The sequence below is a fragment of the Merops nubicus genome, unplaced genomic scaffold (genome assembly GCF_000691845.1).
Source record: "Merops nubicus isolate BGI_N331 unplaced genomic scaffold, ASM69184v1 scaffold2327, whole genome shotgun sequence".
In the NCBI taxonomy this organism is placed as follows: Eukaryota; Metazoa; Chordata; class Aves; order Coraciiformes; family Meropidae; genus Merops; species Merops nubicus.
In genome coordinates this window covers 1-18932 of record NW_008622109.1, presented here as the reverse complement: position 1 = coordinate 18932, position 18932 = coordinate 1, and the positions used below count along the sequence as shown (strand labels likewise).

At 41.9% G+C, this 18932-nt stretch overlaps 1 protein-coding gene across 1 annotated transcript; it reads left to right on the top strand.

Moving 5' to 3' along the window:
* Positions 1–225: 225 nt before the first annotated feature.
* Positions 226–7213, top strand: LOC103777113 (sulfotransferase 6B1-like). Its single transcript, XM_008944653.1, has 7 exons — positions 226–427; positions 2604–2749; positions 3200–3289; positions 4948–5074; positions 5507–5601; positions 6031–6187; positions 7077–7213. The coding sequence occupies exons 1-7, from the start codon at positions 226–228 to the stop codon at positions 7211–7213; spliced, it is 954 nt and encodes a 317-aa protein (XP_008942901.1).
* Positions 7214–18932: the final 11719 nt, after the last annotated feature.

The window sequence follows — 18932 nt, the reverse complement described above, 5'->3', positions numbered from 1 at the left end:
TATATTCCTGTTTCTAGTATCAGCTGCAGCAAAGACTCTGTCACCACTGTCAGCCTCCAGTTCTGTAAGTTCAAAAGGAGTTAACAGAGTTAATCAGTGACTTGTACTTTTGTTCCTGAGTGAGTGCTCCATCTGATTTGCTAATATTTTGCACAGGTCTTTTCTGCACTGTGGGATCACAGTCTGTATCTCTTTGTTTGAATAGAGTTCCAAAGAGACACAAACATGAGCAGAAGTAGGGAAAGAGTCATCGAAGTAGTGGAAAATTCTTTTTCAGAGAGTGGAAAGGTTTCCCCAGAAGACTTACTCTTTTCCTACAAAGGTATTTTATACCCTGCAACACTTAGCAGCCCAGAAACTTTGGAAGCTCTGAAATCCTTTGAAACCAGGAGTGACGATGTGTTTCTAGCAGGCTATCCTAAAACAGGTGAGAGTTATTTTCTGGTAAGTAGTAAAGTACACATTGCTGCAATCCAGAAGTTTGTGCCATCATTTAACACAGCAATAATACCTGAGAAAAGCTTACGGTTGCATCAGACTTTGTATGATCATGAATTTAATTTGTAAGGCATCTCTGGAGGTCAAGTAATAGAACTTCATGCTCAAAGCAGGGGAGAGACCTAAAAGTTAATTTTGGTTTCTCAATGCTTTGTCCAGTAGAGTTTTTGAGGGTGGAGATTCACCACCTAGTAGAAATCTATTGCAGTGTTTTACCACTGTAAGTTTGATTTATTTTGGGTTTGTGGTTGTTTCTGTGTTGTTGTTTGTTTGTTTGTTTGTAATATATCTCTTATAATTTCCTGGCCAATTTACAGAAGAGTTGGCTGTCTTCCTTATAACTTCCAGCAGTGAAAGAGTGCAGTGAGATTCCCCCATGCCTTATTTTTCTTTTCTCCAGCCTGAGCAAACAAAACTTTTCTATGCATTTAATTTACTCCAGTATCCTGTGATTTCATGGAACTTCAGGAAGACTCTCTCCAGAGCCTCAAAATCATTTGCTTCAGTGCAGGCACTGCACACATTATTGAAGTGGTGAGCTCACCAGTGTTGGGTGAAGCAGGACAATCACATCTCTTGCTACAGGAAAGTGTGTTGTTACCCCATTCACTGCAAGGGCAATACAGGGAATATATCCTGCTAATGAAAGCAGAAGAACTTTTTTTTTCATAGGCATTCTGCATTGCAGAATGCAGGTGATTCCCATGTATCTAAATGGAGGAAAAGACATAAATGCCACCAGGACTCGGGTTATTTCCTCTTTTGCACTATGACTATTATTATAGATTCCTTCTTTTTTCCCTATTCACTTTAGAGAAATAGCTTAATAGATTGTTTGCAGAAAAAGGAAGTTTTGATCCTTATCACATCCCTTTTGTGTGCAGCCTGTAGAACTGTGCAGTGGCAGAAATGGTTTAAAGGTATGAGGGTCCACCCACACATTCAAGAAGTTGTTGAAAACTGAGACTCGGCTTTCCAAGCCCAGCCTTTCACACACTAGTTTTGCCAGGTTGCAGAGGCCAAGACAGCTAAAACTGTTCTAAAGATGATGACAGGAGCTTGATGGTCTGGTTATTTGGTTGATAACCACTTCTGCTAGTTATGGAAGCCTAGCTGGGACTGAGGATGAGACTAAACTGTGTTGATCATGAAAAGACCATAAACTGAAGCTGGTCAGGAGGAGGGAACAGTGTTCCCAAAGGCAGCACTGCAGAATGAGAGCAGAAATGGCCAAGTGATAACTCAGTTAACCTTGTGCTAGAAGCACCACTGCTCTTGAGTAATTTCCCCAAGAAGTAGTCTGAGGTGACCAAAATGTGCCAGAGCTGTGAAAAGCAACAGAGGTCAGCATACTGAGGGATGGGATGTGCTTCTGAAGTGAGCAGGGTAGCACTCCACCGTGTTTAACTGACAGCTTTGTCCATGTTGGCTTTTAGCATGCACTTGCTGATTATTGCCATTTAGCCTCAGCCAGCAGCTAAGCCCCACACAGTCTCTTGTTCACTCCCCGCTGTGAGAGAAAGAATGGTACAAGTGAGAACTCCTGGATTGAGAGAAAAACATTTTAATAGATGAAGCAAAATCTGTGTACACAAGCAAAGCAAAATGAGGAATAAATTCACCACTTCCCATTGGCAGGCAGCTGCTCAGCCATATCCAGGAAGTGGAATGCTTCATCATGCATAATGGTTACTCGGGAAGACAAATGCCATCACTCTCAGCATCGCCCCTTCTCCCAGCTTTTGTTGCTGAACAGGATGTCATAAGATATGGAATATCCCTTTGGTCAGTTTGGGCCAGCTGTCCTAGCCGTGTCTCCTCACAATTTCTTTCACACCTTCAGCCTACTCACTGGAGGAGCAGTATGAGAAGCAGAAAAGGCCTTGATAATGTGTAAACACTGCTTTGCAATAATTAAACCCTCTCTGTATTATCAACACAGTTTTCAGCACAAATCCAAAGCAGAGGCCCATACCAGCTGCCATGAGGAAAATTAATTCTGTTGCAGCCCAAACCAGCAAAGCCATCTGTAGACAGGCTAAGGTACAATGAAGAGCCAAACATTCAGTTGAATGGGTGTGCTACTGGTGTCTTCTTCCTTCCAGGAACCAACTGGCTTGGCCAAATGGTGATGGATTTGGAATCAACAGATGCCAAATATACAGAAGAAGAAATGAAAGAGAGGATAAATGCTGAAAAGATGCTAGAGATGTTTCCACGTCTAGAATTTGGTGATCCCGGGATATATGAGGTTGGCAGAGACAGAAAATATTGGCAGTGCTCTTCTTACAAGTAGTAATAGCTAAGAGACAATGGCTGATCTCAGAGGCAACAGAAAGCCTAGAGCCTTAACAACAGCTACGGTCTGCACAAGCAGCATGTACTATTGCCCTTGGCATCCCAACACAAAGGCCTCAGAGCACAGACAATGTTGAAAAGCCAGAAGGGGCTCCAGCCCTGGAAAGCCAGTGGGTTTGATCAGTAAGACCTTTCTCTTGGATGTTCTGTCCACAGGCCTGTCTGATGTGAAATGGTGCTCTGCGGCAAAGGCTGGCAGAAGCTTACACCACTAGGGCACCCCTTTGGCTTTTCCAAGTGATAAGATCCTTCTCTAGTCTCACCATTTCTTATTACCCACAATTTCTGACAAGGCACGTGAATAAATGATTTCTTCTCATGATTCTTCCCACTTGCTATAAAGAGGATGAAGAAACTGCCTTCCAGAAGAATTATACAAACTCATCTCCCCCCTCATCTCCTGCCACCATCCGTTCTCCAAAGCAAGGCTAAGGTGAGTTTTTTCATTGCAACACGCTGCAGAAGCTTTTCCACCTCAGGGTAGCTTTCTTCTGTCTGTGCGAGATGTTTTCTGCACTTTCACTGGAGCTGATCAATGCACGAGCACATTGCCAAGGTTGAGGAGGCACAACTGTGTGGTGAGACTGTGAACAAGCATTCTCTCCCGGCAGCAGCTTTGCTGACTTAAGAGATTACTGTTAGTGGGTTTGTTTCTGGGTGTCACTGCCCCTTCAGATATCCTTCAGAAAGATGCTTCCAGGTTCATGTCAGAAAACTGAGCAAGGCAAGCAGTTATTTCATTTACTTTAACTTGCCTCTGAGATCAGGGTACGTGTGGAAAGCCCAACACAGGCTGGCACTGACAGACTTCAATAAGAATTGTTGCAGAGAGAAGCAAGGGTATGCCCACTATTTGCTTGTGGTGGTCCTGTTCAGTAGCCCCTGAGCTCATAACTATAGCATCTTTGAAAAGCTTCTTGTTTTCAGCCTGAGGCTCAAATTAGTAGCAAGTGCCGTGCAAAGGATTGATTTCTTGCTCAAGAAAAAGGAATGGCACCATCATTGTGTGGGCTGGTGGGTGTTAGTGGACAAATAAGCTTGCAGACAACACTAAGCTGGGTGGAAGTGTTGATCTGCTTGATGGTATGAAGGCTCTACAGGGGGCTCTGGACAGGCTGGATCAATGGGCTGAGGCCAGCTGTATGAGGTTCAACAAAGCCAAGTGCCAGGTCACACACAAGGGTCACAACAATCCAAGGCAATGCTACAGGCTTGGGGAGAAGCGGCCAAAAGGTTGCCCAGCAGAAAAGGACTTTGAGGAGTTGGTTGACAGACACTTGAATATGAGCCAGCAGTGTGCCCAGGTGGCCAAGAACACCAATGGTATCCTGGCTTGTATCAGAAATAGTGTGGCCAGGCAGACTAGGGATGTCATCTTCCTGTTGTACTTGGTCGCACCTTGGTTGGATGTGACCTTGTACGACTTGGTCTAGTGGGAGGTGTCCCTGTCCATGTCAGGGGTTTGGAACTCTCCTCTATCCTTTAAGGCCCCTTCTAACCCAAACCGTTCTATGATTCAATTTTGGGCCCTTCATTACAAGAAAGACATTGAGGAGCTGGATTTTGTCCAAAAAAAGGGCAATGAAGCTGGTGAAGGGTCCAGAGCACCGGTTTTATGAGGAGTGGCTGAGGGAACTGGGGTTGTTTAGCCTGGAGAAAAGGAGGCTGAGGGGAGACCTTACTGCTCTCTACAACTACCTGAAAGGAGATTGTATTGAGATTGTGGCAGGTCTCTTCTCCCAGGTAACAAGTGATAGAACAACATCAAATGGCCTCAAGTTGAGCCAGAGGAGTTTTAATTGGTTATTAAGAAATATTTCTTAGTTGCAAGCATCATCAAGTGTTGGAACAGACTGCCCAGGGAAGTGGTGGAGTCACCATCTCTGAAGGTGTTTAAAAAATGTGTAGATGTGGCACTTAAGGACATGGTTTAGTAGTGGACTTGGAAGTCTTAAGTTTATGGTTTGACTTGATGATCTTAAAGATCTTTTCCAAACTCAGTGATTCTATGAGTCTGTGTGACGTGTTGAGAGGATGGTGTTTTGATCAGTTACTAAAATCAGATCTACATTATGTGTTTTCTTCCTCTAGATCCTTGTGCTGTTTCGGAACCCCAAAGACACGGCTGTCTCTTATTACCACTTCTATAACAACATGCCATTGCTGCCATCTTTCACCTCCTGGGATGAGTACTTTGCAGCCTTCATGAATGGGAAATGTATTTTGCCCTGCATCCTCTGGGATTCCTCCTTATATGAGTGGCATACACAGGATCCTGTGCATAGGAGTCCTACTCCCACAAACCTTACGAAGGCACTCCCAGGCTAGGCAGAGAGGCCCATGCTATTGCAGAAGTAGGGAGTACCAGAGAATCAGAATTTCTCCTGTCTCTAAGTCAGAGCAGAGAGATCATGAGAAAGCTTTAGCCTGGCTTTTCTGTTCTCACAAAAGGGCTTGTGGTTTAGTGCTACCTAGTGGCCAGAGCTGGGGGGTCCTGCGCTGACTTTAGCTGAAAGAACAGACATGTTGAGCTGGTCACCCCTTCTCCATCCTAGTGCCATATTTAGTGAGCTGTCTGGGTTGACTCTTCTGGTTTGGTAAGGGTCTGTTTTGGGGAATACTCTACACAGATATGTCTCTTTGTCTGCAGTGGCCTGGGGGTCCTACTTTGACCACTTAGTGGAATGGAACAAATACATCGACCATGAAGGGATCATGATGATAAACTATGAGGAACTCAAAGAGGTGTGGTTTCTCACCCAGCTCTTTCCTGATGAGTGCACCATGCATCTCTTCTGATATGTATGGCTGCAGGAAGTAAGAAACTCTTGGGTCAAACTTGTCTGCCCCTTTAGAAGGGCATGCCTTTCTAAGCTACTTTTTTGTTTCTTTGCTTGTTTGTGGAAGGCTCGTGGGGGTTAGGAAGAGGATAGCCTTGTGTATTAATGGAAGGAATCCTGTCTGGTACAGGTGTGGTTACTTCCGGGAGAGGAAAAAAGGCCTTGAATCTTGAGGCCACTATGTGTGGGTTTCCTCTCTGTTAGAGCTCTTAGAATTCCTTAGTGGTACCATGGAAGACAACTTCCTCTGCTGGGCTTCTGACCAGGTGCTGACTACCACAGCCATGGTGTCAAGTCTTTTGGTTTCACCTCTGTCTTGTGTTCCTTTGGCCAGGACCAGGTACTGGGAATGAAAAAGATTGCTGCCTTCTTTGGATTCTCTTTGTCTGAGGAAGATTTTTCCAGAATTGCTGAGAAGGCCAGTTTCCAAGCTATGAAAGAGAAATCCAGGGAAACCCATGGAAAGTTTGGAGACATCCTCTTCCGGAAGGGTAAGTCTCTGAAAATGGAGAATCTACCTTCTAAAGGAGAACAGCAGAAGGAGTTCTGAGTAGGTTTCCTCACTTAGCCATGAACTCGCCGGGCTGGCTAGGAAGGACAAGGACAGGTGAGTTCTCTCCTGTGACATCCTGTACAAAATGCTTCTGTCACTGATGGGATTTGGGAGCTGATTGTGAGGAACAAAACAGGCTTAAGGCCATCAGCCATTGCTTCCATGTTGCTCTATTTCCCTGTGGCAGACCGATTAGTAAGGCAAGTGAAATGTGAAGGTGGGGCCAACACTGGTGTGGGTTATGCCAACAATTATGCATCCAATCTGCTTGGGTCGGATGGATACTTTTTACAGAGACGTTGGATGTACAGGTTGCCTGATCTTGGATTATGGATCCAGGCTGCATGTGTCACTTCATGAAAGTCCCCTTTGGGAGGCAGTGTGCTAATGAGACAAAAGTCTCTTAAACCTCAAGGGAATGTATTTCTTGCTGCTTTTGGCCTCACAGGTGTCTTCTTGCTATGTACTTGGTGAGAACTGAGGAAAAGTCTCATTGTGGTTCCTCTCAATGGACACGTCGGTGATCCTTCACAGACTTGAGACCAGGGACAGAGCCCTTCAACTCAGCTGCTCCCTGTAGCATCGAGAGTCTTTACTTTCTGCATGAAACCCTTTCTAAGGAGGGAAGACATGCAGGCAGCCAACCAGCAATGTTCCCTGTGCCCTGACTGCAGCCTTCTTATCTGTGTTACCTTGTCTCTCCCAGGCAATTAGAACACTAAGGGACATAAATCAGATCCTTCTCACCTGGTGTGGGCAATGACTCTGCTCCATTGCTATCTAGGTATTATTCGCTCTCATTTTTTGGTACTTCTTGTTGTACACAGGGGTTGTTGGGAACTGGAGAGAGTTCTTCTCTAAAGCTCAGAGTGAAGAAATGGATCAAAAATTTGAAGACTGCCTAGGAGGAACAAAGCTGGCAACAAAGATGAAATATGATGTGTACTGCAAGGTCTCAAAATAAGCAGAGGAGCAGCAGGACAGCATGTTGTGCTCCAAAGATGATTCTCCAAAGGTGGACTCCATCTTTCCTTGAAAGAGAAAAAAGGGAAATCTCTCAGGGACCTACCTGGCACCTGCAAGCATTTGGCTTGGTAATTCTTAGGGGGGTGTGTGTGTTGGGCCTTGAGCATGTACTTTGCTTAATGCAACTAAATAAAATCTGTGTATGCCTTCAGTGAATGCCTGGCATCCTTCCAGGAAGGATATGGTACACAAGCATCATAACACTAGTCTAGTGGTGTCCCTGTGGCTACTTCAAGGCCTGAGATGGTGAATGAGGGCCCTGCAGTGCTCAGTGGTGAGGCACAGGGACTGACACAGGGTCTATCTCCCTACCACACAGTGGGCTTGACATGGATTTGTGGTGTGGGTCTGAACCCCCAAATGTATGTGTAGGGGAGAACATGATAATCTAGATCTACCATGGTTATCATGGTGTTGACACTTGTGCAGCAAGGTCAGAAAGGCTTTTGATGCTTTGCAAAACTCCTCAGTTTGGTTCAGGGTAGGAATTCTCCAGCTCTTACTGCCACAAACTCTTAAGTAATGAACAACTACATGTTTTCTGGTGTGTTTTGCTCCCATTGGCCTCTCTGGGGTCAGTTAGGTAAGTGTCAAGTAGGGAAAAACTATGACTTTTGAATGGAAGGATCAGGGGAAAGAAGCATCTGGATGACCCTGTTGCTGAACTATTAAAGCTACTTTTGTTCAATAGTAAATACATTTCTTCTACATAGGTTTGATTTCGACACCCTCCTTGCTGGTGTAGATGTCCTTGCTACATCTGTGCAGAAACATGCTTCATGACCTCTTGTCAAAACTCCTCTTTTGGAAAACCAGAAAAGCTAAGGAAATATTGACTTCATCTGGCAAAGGGAACTCAGTTCCTTGGAAGAGGGATTCTTCTGCCATATTCCCAGACAGAGATCTGTCTGAGTAACCAGCAACAAAACCTCTAATTAACAGAACTGTGAAATTAAGTCCTGACTGCCCCTGCCCAGCCCTCTGCAGATTCCCTCACCCTGCTTATAGCCATCAATCTGTGCCCTAGAGATAACACAGCAGGGTTGGTTTCTAGGTCCCTACAGGCTGCTATATCTGGCCACAAGCCCTGCAAGCTGGACCCATCTATGTCCTAACTCATCCTCAGCCCATCATTGTCCCCAGGGAGATGCCTGATGTCTAGGGCTGCCCAATACCCCTGGCTGGGACAGCAGCTGCCAGGCCTTGCCCCGTTTCCCCCTGACAGGAATAATGGGTGTTGCATATTCAGCTCTGATGGGCCACTCACTCTGCTGCTTGGTCAGATTTTCTAAACCTCTGTGAAAGACATGCATGTGTGAAATTGCTTTGTATGAAGAGATGTGTTTTGTTGAACCTGATAATTCTGGCTTTGTAGATTTTCAATCTACAGAATAGGACTTAATCTAACTCTGGGCTTCCATGGTTAAAAAAAGACATGCTACTATGTCCCATAATTTTGGAATTAGCAACTTTTTAATTTGTTCCTTAATATATGTCCTTTACTGTATATTACGTGTCTTGATAGCTTTTGATATTATCAACACAAAGTTTGTGTTTCACTGGTTGCAAGAAGTTGGACAAGATAACAAACCTGACCAGAAATGAGGAAACAGCCCCTGAAATATTCAGGAATTTACTAAGATGAAAGGATGGCACCTCAAGTTCTGTTGTTTTGTTTTGTTTTTCTCCTGCAAAGGCATTTTGAAGTCTAAGAGCTCTTAGCAGCCCAGAAAATTTGGTAGCTCTAAAATCCTTTGGAACCAGGAGTGATGATATGATTCTTACCATCTGAAGTGCCCAGAACTGGGGTTTGATATATGGGCGATTCTCTTCTCTGCAGAGACAATTGAGACTGATTGTGTGAGAAAGCCATCACCTGTAGAAGGAAAGGCCAGATGAGTACCAAAACATTTCTATTGGCTTTTGCCCAGGACCTGGCCAATCGTGGATGAAAGCCAATTAGGTGATCAACAGCAGGTGTCCTGCTTGTTAAGAGAACAAGATTTAAGCAGGCCCTGCTTGCAGAGTTATGGGGAGAGTTTGTCTGTTGGTGGATGCATCAGGCAGAGTTTCCTTAGGAAGGACCCTCTGACTATCTCTGAATGATCAAGGTAATATCTAAATATCATCTCACTTGGTATTTTGCCCAGAATGACTTTGTAGTGGGGGCTTGGTTCCTTTCTTTCTTCTTCTGGATTGTATCACCCGTGGTGAGTGGGATTGTGGCTTTTTTTGTTTCACCCATTATTAGTCAAACTATATTGTTTGTTATTGTTATTTTATTCTTCCATCTCCAGGAGGTAGGTAATAAATCTATACTGATCTTTTGGTTGATAACCTTGATAGCCTTGTCTTTCCTGATGGGTTATCTTTTTGGCAAAACACCATCTTTCCTAAAAAGAATGAGTTTTGCTTGCTTGATGAAAAGTCCAATGCTACAGTCTGGAAGTGTGTAACTGCACACAGCACAGAAGTAATGCCCATGACAGGCTAATGACAAATTCAGCCTGCTGTGGACACACAGGAGCAGGGCTTGTTCCATGGAGGAGGGCAGGAGGACTGGTGTTTCCATAGACTTCCTCAACTGCAGGACGTAGGCCGTTCCTGTGTGCAGTGTGCACAAGCACATCTGCCACCCAGACTCTTGGTCCTTTTTTTCTCTTTTTTCCCATACCTTTCAATCCCAGCACTTGTGATAACTGGTTACCTTTGTGCTTTCTCCTAATCCTGTAGAGAAATACCTTAAGTCATGTGAAGAAAAAAACAGGAGGTAATATTTGACCTGCATCCACTTTGTGCCCAACTTCAATTTTTTTTTTCCTCAGACAGGAAAAATATAAAGTTGTGAGGTCTCATAGAAATATCAAAATATATTAGATATCTTTTGACATTTGCATCATAACATCTTGGAGTTCCAACCTTAAAATAACTCTTTTAGAAAATACTTTGTGACTCATTTGAAAGGTGATGTGGCCAAGACTCAACCATCAGATGGTGTGGTGGTAAATGATAGGCTGAGAGAGATGCAGCCTGACTTTCAGCTCAACAGGGTGAATTGGCCTCTGGCTTCTAAAACATTTCTCACAGAAATTATAGCAATACACCTTAGAGAGATGATCTCAGACTATCCTGCTGGTTAAAAGGCTGAAACTGGATTTGTTCATTAGGAGGTAATGTAATGGTTCCATAGAAACCCCTCTGAAAAGCAATAAAAACTTTGGATGGGAGCTAAATTCTCTTAGTCTGTGAAGCTTGTTACTTTTGACTGAGTCCTTCAATTTTAAAAAAATTCCTTTTCAGGAACAGATGAATTGTATTTCCTTTTGACTTAGTTGTCATTCCAGACCATTTTGCATTTGTTTGTACAGATACACTTATCAGTCTTTTCTGGTATGTGATATCTTATATTTTCCCAACTGATATTACTGAACCCTGCTTAGAGGATTTCCTTCTCCAGAGCTCTCAGCCTATGTATGTTTATTGGGTATACAGGCTTAAAACTTTTGCTATAATAAAACAGCCCTTTCGTAAGACACAGCTCTTGATACTTTTTTTCTTATTTGGCTGTTTGGTTTTATCTGTAGTCCATGGAACTATCTATTTCCAGTAAAATGTTTATTTTTTATTAACTTCCAAACCCATGAGAGAGAATGAAAAAATTCTCTTCCAGAAGACTAATATCAGCCTTATGTCTTGCCCTGCTTGTGCTTTTTCAAAGCAAGGCTAAGATTAATCTTTTGATTTAATCTGAAACTACTGTTGTTAATAGCATTTTCATACAGATTAGTTTTTCTTTTTCTATGTAAAATGTTTTTTTTTTCTGAGATTGTGTGTAGGCTTTAAAGGGGTAATTGTATATTTCCAAGTGTGAAGTGATAAAGTGCTGTTTACAGACTGTGGGCACATGTTCTCTTGCAGCACAACCATAGTGGCACTATAGGTTATTGCTCATCCCTTCAGCTCATTCCTGCCAAAGAAAACTGCTCCCTCAAATTTCCTTGGGGAGCTGCTCTTTTTTGCCTTTTTTTGTTTTCTTTAAATTGCCTCTTTCATCCCAATTAATCCAGACTAAGATCTCTTTAAACTAACTGCAAAAAGACAAGTTGTCCAAAGCTTAGCAGTGAGCCTACCTGAAGCTTTTCTTTGCAGTGAGCACACCATAATCACCCAGAAGGCTGTAAATTTGCAGAGGCTATATTTATTTAACTAAACAAGGACAATGAATGTCTAAAAAACAAACTCAATTTTTTCTGAGAAAATAATATAACAGACCTTTTAAGCCAGTCTGCTTTCTCCTCACAGTTTTTTGTCTTAGTCGAGCAACATTTCGTGGTATTTTGCGTTGCAGCAGGCTCCACACAGGCTGAATATTCCTAAGAAATTTGAGCTAGTGGCTGCCCCAAAGGCTAGGCTTACTTCCCTCTTCTGACTGTAGTCGTCTGCTCCTTCTTTTGCATGAACTCGTCTTTGTCTGACACCCCCAGCTTTTTGAAGCAGCATGAAACACTTTTGGTGGCAGCAAGCTGTCAGATTGTCCCAGCTGTCTTGCACAACCTCACCCTCGGTGCCATTCGGTCTCTAAGAAAGAATTTTTCTGTTGCTTCAGAGGCTTGGCTCTGTCATTTTCCTGCTTCTTTCAGGCATCTCCTAATATCTGCCCTTGCTGCAGGCTTCCTGCCTGCTGGGTCATGCACCCACACTCCAGATGGCTTTTCCAGATCAGGGCTTTTCTTCACCCAGCATAAAGCAGGCAACCTCTTGGCTGCCCAATGGAAGGGAACAGGGTAGACACAACACCCTGGGCATGCTCTGACAGACAGCATCCCTGTCCCTCGTACCTGGAGAGGGGCAGCAGGGCTGGCAGCTTGTGGATGTGCAGAAGTTATAGCCTTTTAGGCTTGGGGGGGAAACCAGACATGTTTCTATGAAGGGAATTCAGATCTAAAATCCAGTGGCAACCATTTAAGATTTGTTGCATTCCCTGTGGTTGTTTTAGGGAGAAACTCATTCATTCGTAGAATCATTTAGGTTGGAAGGGACCTCCAAGATCATCAAGTCCAACCATTGAGCCGTTAGGGCTCTAAAGTCCTCTGCTAAAACAGATCAGAATCTGTCAGGGTTGGCAAAATAATGATTTTGGATAGTTGCTATCAAAACAAAGTTTACCAGCAAAGGTGAACATTCATTATTTTTTAAAAGTAGTATTGACAGTTTTAGTAAATGTGAAAAATAGATATTTTCTGAGTATTTAACATTTTTTTTCCCCTGGCCACTGGGCTGCACAGTTATGGCTTTTTTTCATATAATATCCAGAACATCAAAAATGCATCCATCTTTTATTTCTATTTCTACTTTTACTTGTACTCCTGGTATGAGTACTTCACAGATTTATGAATGGGAGAGGTACTTTCCACTGCCTTGAAAGAGATTCTGATTAATCATGTGTACAGGTAAAAATACTTGTAACTAAAGTGGGTCTAGCTTTTTGGCAGCGAACATGAAATTAGAATTTGATGTTGTGTTTGGCAGATACTTCATTTTCTGACTCTGTGTTATTTATGTCTTTCCTCCATAAAAGTAGTTATACAAACACTTTAGCCCTGAATTCTCCCAGGTTTTGAAATAATTATCATATATTATTTTTAAGGTTCCGAAGAGACAGGTGTGATGTTGTTCTGCAATAAACTGCTCTTAGCAAATGACTGAACCAGTGTTGAAAGATAGGAGCTGTTTTTGTGTAAGTCTTGGTGCATTTGGCTGCTTCTCTCCAGCTACACATTGACTGCTGCAGTTGAAACCTGATGAAGGAGATTGCTGAAGGAGGCTACTTGTTCAGTGGTTCCTGTGGCCCTTGCTACCTCTCACCAACCTTCTGATGTCTGGTGAGAGGTAGATCTGAGGTGCCTGAGCAACATTTGTCAGAGAACTGCTCTGCCTGGATTCCAAGGGAAAAGGGAAAGATGGATGGAAACATTAGGACAGATGGGACGTAGTGAGACTTCTTGCTGGACAGCATTTTCTAGGCCTTATTTATTGCAGACAATGTAATTGTTTACAACCTGTGCAAATCACAACATCACAGCAATCAGACTAGTGTAATTGTCTGAAGAACTGCTTCTATTCATAAAAACAATCAAAAAGCATATTAAAAACCTGCTAATTATGTATGATTCAGTAAAAGCATATTAAAGCCCTGGTAGCAAAAGAAAAACTTTCCCCAGATAAAAAGTTTTATGGTATGGACAGTTTAATTCATTTTCCTTGCTTGCAATATGGAGAAAATATGAATTACTGATTTTTGAGGCTTTGTTAGTATTTGTAAATCTTGCAAAGACAAGACATGTTGAGTACTCTATCCTGCACAAAATGAAGCAGTAAATTGCTGAGTGGCATTTTTTGAGGGCAAAAAGCAATACCATGACAAAGAGACTGTTATCATCAAAAAGCTCATACTGTGTTAAAAAATACAGAGATTCAAGGGCTTGACAGAGTGTATACTGGTAAGATATAAAAGATGTTAATGATACTATAGACTTGCATTCTGAAATATTTGAAGAATTAATTTAGAAGGTTCTTCCAGAATTAGAGCACCTCTGAGTATGCCCCTGTGCTGTATAGAAAAATCTTTCTTCCGTGTTCTTCTTCCATAGTCAGTTTACTGTAAATAAAGCTAAATGCAGTCAAGGGGTTGGGAATCATTAAATATTAAAATCTGTTATTCACCCCAGCTCTATGCCTGGACCTTGTGCTTCAGTGCTCTTCTGTTATTTAGTCTTTGTTTCATAGTCCAGGTCCCACAGCTGAATATAAACCTAAGGTCATGAAAGGAAGGTAGTGGTGAAGAAGAAACCCTTTCCTCTTTATATAATGCATCTTCTGCTGTTGCTGAATAGTTTTTTCTCCTCAACAGTAGCTTGGGAGTTTTCTTAACTATGCAATTCAATGGAACAGGCATTTCAGTGTTAACTATATAAAGTCAATAAGCTATGAGGTATCAAAGGGGGTAGGGTTGATGTTAGTTGAAGTAAAGCATATTTCAACTTTTAGTCAGTATATTACTGAGATTGTGTACAACAGCTCATAATGAGCCATTAAGATCAGTTCAATGATGTTCCAAAATGGAAATGGTGAGGAAATTGCTCTTCCTGCAAATGAAACAAAAGGAATGTATATTTATGCAGTACAGTTGCTAGCTTTTATTGAAACTTGAAATACTAAATCAGATTTTTGGAAAAAATTATAAAATTTTGCATAGATTTTTCTATTCAGTCAAAAAGCCCTTTTCTTCTTGGAAAACATTTTGGCAGGAGCTCTTACCGTATACATTGAAATGTATTTGAAAGACTAAATCTTGGGTTTGGATATGACATAATTCTAATGAAATCCTTTTGCAAAGGAGGAATTTTGCCAACTTCAAACAAAAATGTGCTAAAGAAGCTAGGCTTCACAAAAAAAAGCTATATGTCCAGTGCTCTCCATAATGATTCTCAGCACCCACGTTATACGTAGCTGCACATAAGTGTAAATTCCCATTCTTTTGGCAGAGTCAGGACAACTCTTAGAGGTTCACTTTCATTCCTAAGTTGTCTGGACTATGTTGGCTGTGTATGGATAAAGTCAATGGCCTCATTTTCAGAATTACAGAGCATTTATTTTCCACAAGTATCAGTAAAAGGTGATAGCATGGAATATCTCTTAAAATCAGACCAACTAACATCATAAAGATTCTTTGGAGGGAACTTTTCCCAGTACTTTTTTTTTTAAGGTCTGATATATTGTCATGGAATTTAGGAATTGCCTAAGACTGAACTGAAGAATTAACTGTAAAATATACATCCTGTAGGTGAGATTAAAAAGTGCATTGTAGTAACAGGAAAGGTTATATATTTGGCAAAAGTGTTTAACTACTGCTTATATGTGTCATCTCCCATTAGTATAACTTCAGATTAAAAATGTCTCCTGAGTGTCTTCTTCAGAATGCCTGAAATGGATAGGAATGTAGGGAATGCTACCATTAGACATAAGATGCTGCCATTAAACAGCTTGCTTCCTTAGCTCAGTATCTCCCTGTCCACTGGAAGTATGCTTTCTGCTTATGGTCATGTATCTTCCCAGCCCTCTCACTCTTACAAATCCAGTCTCATAAGCTGTGTCAATGAACCTACCAGAGTTTCCTGGAAGTTATTGGTAGGGCAGAGTCCCCACATACATAATTTCCTATGGGCAAAATAACCTTGCATGAGGAGAAACCCACTGGTTTCCTATCTATTTTGTCTCTTAGATTTACTCACTGGAGCTGAGATCCAAAGACTTTGCACAGCAAGCCCACTCAGGGAAAACTGTGAAGCCTACAGAGACACTGCTGTAACTCTGACCAAGGTACAGCCAAACTATAATTCTGTAAAAGTTCTGTATCAGAACCAAATGCTGGGAATGAAAAGGGTAGCTGAGTTCCCTAGGTCTCCTTGACTGGTGAGGATCAAAGCAGTTGCAAAGACCATTTTCAAAGCTATGAAGGAGAAACCCTGAAACATTTAGGAATATTTTTTCAGAGAAGGTGAGCTGACAATTCTTTGTAGGCATCTGTAAAAAGAAAATTGTGTTCTACTTCTTAATACTATTTATCACAACTGTGTTTAAGTAGCTCATGTTGTGGTTGCACTTACAGAATGATACAAAGCAGCATTGAGGTTACCTAGGTTCAGCTACCTTAAACTTAGAGATCTAAGTTAGGCCAATGGTCTAGGTATCTTCCTGATGGAGAGACACAAGTGCTTGAAGCTGAAAGTTCATTAGCCTGTTGTTAGACCCCTATCTAGGTATGTTACCTTCTGAGAGTAACTGTTTTATCCTGAGACTGTTTTACCCTCTGAGGAAGTGTCATTCAAAAATAAAACAATTTATTTATCACTTAGTTAAGAATAATCTATTGGAGGGTTGTGTTATGAGAAAATGGGCCATAAGTTAAAAATAAAAAGTGAATCATACCTTGTCAGCTAAACAATAGTGACCTCACACTCCTTATGATATTAATTCTAAATTTTCCTCACCAAGTCTAAGCAAATTGGTGATCTGCTGCATTTGATCTCAGCAGAGTGAGGTAGAATCTTACAGTTTTGTCTATTGGTAAATGTGACACAAAGCTGCTGTGAAGAAAAAAAGAGAGAACCTTTTTTTTTAATATCCTGGTGATAAATTCCGTTAAATCCACAAACGTTATGTTTGCTTTTAGAAGAAGCTGTATGTGACTTATTGGACATTAAGCAGGATTTAATATCTTGAAAGGAGTTTAAGTAAGAATTATAGTACTCAAATGTAACATTTTTTGTCCTGTAAACCACAGCTCAGGTGATCCCTAACCCCAGAGGTGAAATGACTCCTTTTTTTTGTCTTAAAAGTCTCTAGATTCCAAATCTGCTTCAATACATGTCCAAGAACTCTTCTGTCTTAACAGGCTCTGAGCCCTGGGGCTTCTTGAAACTATGTACAGCTCATTTGAACTTCACAGTTAGATCTCATCTTTCCCTCATACTCAGCACTTTTGGAATATGAAGTCTTTTTATGAGCCTCCATCTGGGCCTCTCCAGATGGAAACAGCTGAAAATGTTAATCATTTCTACAAAACTTTTGCAAAGCATGTAGTGTTGATTCTCCAGAACAGCATTCAGGACAATAAAATAGTTGCCTAATACTGGTCTGCCTACATATGCCCAGAAGAACAATCTTAGTTTTACTAAAATTTTATTTTTAGCCTGTCACTTTTAAAATGCTTTCTTCACCTCAGAATTACTTGCAGACTGAATGGCTCACAACAGCTCTTCTGGTAATTGCAACCTGGCTCAAAATTCTTGGCATTGGTCTGAAGAGAAATGTGCCAGCCTTGGAAGCAGGGTCTTCTGTTGGCCTGGGGGAAAACATTGGCAGGAGGCTAAGGCACTGTTGGGAAGGTATTTGAAAGCTAATAGAATATGAAACAGTATGTGTTGGTGAATATAGCATAGCATAATTATCTGTGTTCTCTGCAGAAGGATGCAGGAAAAAAAAAACCAAACAAATTCCTTTTTCTAGCAGCCTCTCTTCCCTGAACCTAAGTTTACAGACTTCCCACAGAAACTTAGTTTAAAGGCTACTTAAATCTTTATGACATTATAAAACTCCAGCTACATTTTACACAGAGATGTGTCTGAGCACAATTTTTCAGCTGTGCCTTATCTGGCACACAGCGTATTGATTCCACACAGGAGTTCCAGTTTCATCCCATTTAAAGATTATCTGAGTAATATGCACTTGGGGCAGCATCATAAACCCTCTCTGTAGTTACTGGAAAGCAGTAAATCCCCCTGAGTAGCAAAGGTTGAATCCGATTTTAGATGAGTTGAGTCAACTTTGGTCTCCACTAGTGCTACAGAAACTATGTTCCTACTTGAGAAGCAACAGATGTGGGTGAAGATGGGGATGAATTTTGTCAGCCTGTGTCCAGTACTAGCACGGGGCTTGAGTTATCTTCATCCCACTAGAAATGAGTGATTCTGAAGTGAGTGGGTTTAAACTGTTGCTGTGAAAGGGAAAGCAACCAGGCCCCACATGTATAACAGGGCAGATCACTAGGGATTTTGTTGTCAGGAGATCAGGAATCCAAGCTGTATCTAGCTGTACTGGCTACACCCTCTACACATCTTTGTTTTCCATCTTCCTCTGTGCTTTTTACTGCAACTTACCTCTGAGAAGATGTGACTTAGAGCATATCTTATAATTTATGTGCTTATTCTCAACTTCTTGGGCAATTCCTGCAGGAACAGAGTCACACTTTCACCAGTACCCACGAGGTTATTTTCAGTTTACCATTATAAATGTCCTTGCCTAGTTTTTGGTCGCTTTTGGAGGAAGAAAGGAACAGATGAAACATCTTTCAGGCTTAAGCAGATAGTCAACAGTGGCTCCCAGCTGCATGCCAGATCAGGGGAAGTCACTCAGTTCAGCCTGTGTGATATACAGGTATGGAGCAAAAAGACTGTCAAAGACAATCAAACTCGGGCGAAGAATCAGCTGGAACATTTTACCTCAAGAACATTTCTTTTGAAACGGGCAATTGTTGCACCGTTGTAAAGCCACCCATGGTAAAGCATCTCTGAGAACATGCAGTGTGCCTCCAGCTGCCTGTGTAGTGTCAGACACTGCAGCTTGTGCTTCATTCTACTTTAGGGGCACTTAATCCATACAACCTCTTAAAGTCTGTGTGTCATGTGTGCCCACACTTCTAGCCAACAGGAGGCATGAGGAGCTTACAGGCACTGCCTTCTGAGAGAAAGGGCTTGCTCCCTGCCTCAGACACAGAAAATCTCTGCTGCTATGACATCATTATGCCACGGGAAAGATAACTCCTCCCAGGACATACATCTTCCTTGGACATTGCTGACTAGTGTTTGGCAAGGGATTGAATTGTGCTGGACCTTGTACAGGAGCCAGCTTGGTACTTCAGTTTTATGCAGTTGAAGATGTCACTAGGGATGCCCAGACAGAATGAAAGGCCTGGAAAGACTCTCCTAGCACCATGTGACTGTTTTAACATGTTCTAGTTAGACAGATGAAGGGAGAGCAGTGGAAGTGGTTTACCTTGACTTCAGCAAATCTTTTGACATTGTCTCCCACAATATCCT

Bases quoted from the DNA above. Each gene is read 5' to 3' on its own strand.
- LOC103777113 (XM_008944653.1), top strand. From the start codon at position 226: ATGAGCAGAAGTAGGGAAAGAGTCATCGAAGTAGTGGAAAATTCTTTT. The intron at 5,075-5,506 runs GTATTTTGCCCT...CTTTGTCTGCAG, and splicing joins AGCCTTCATGAATGGGAAAT to TGGCCTGGGGGTCCTACTTT. The intron at 6,188-7,076 runs GTAAGTCTCTGA...TGTTGTACACAG, and splicing joins AGACATCCTCTTCCGGAAGG to GGGTTGTTGGGAACTGGAGA.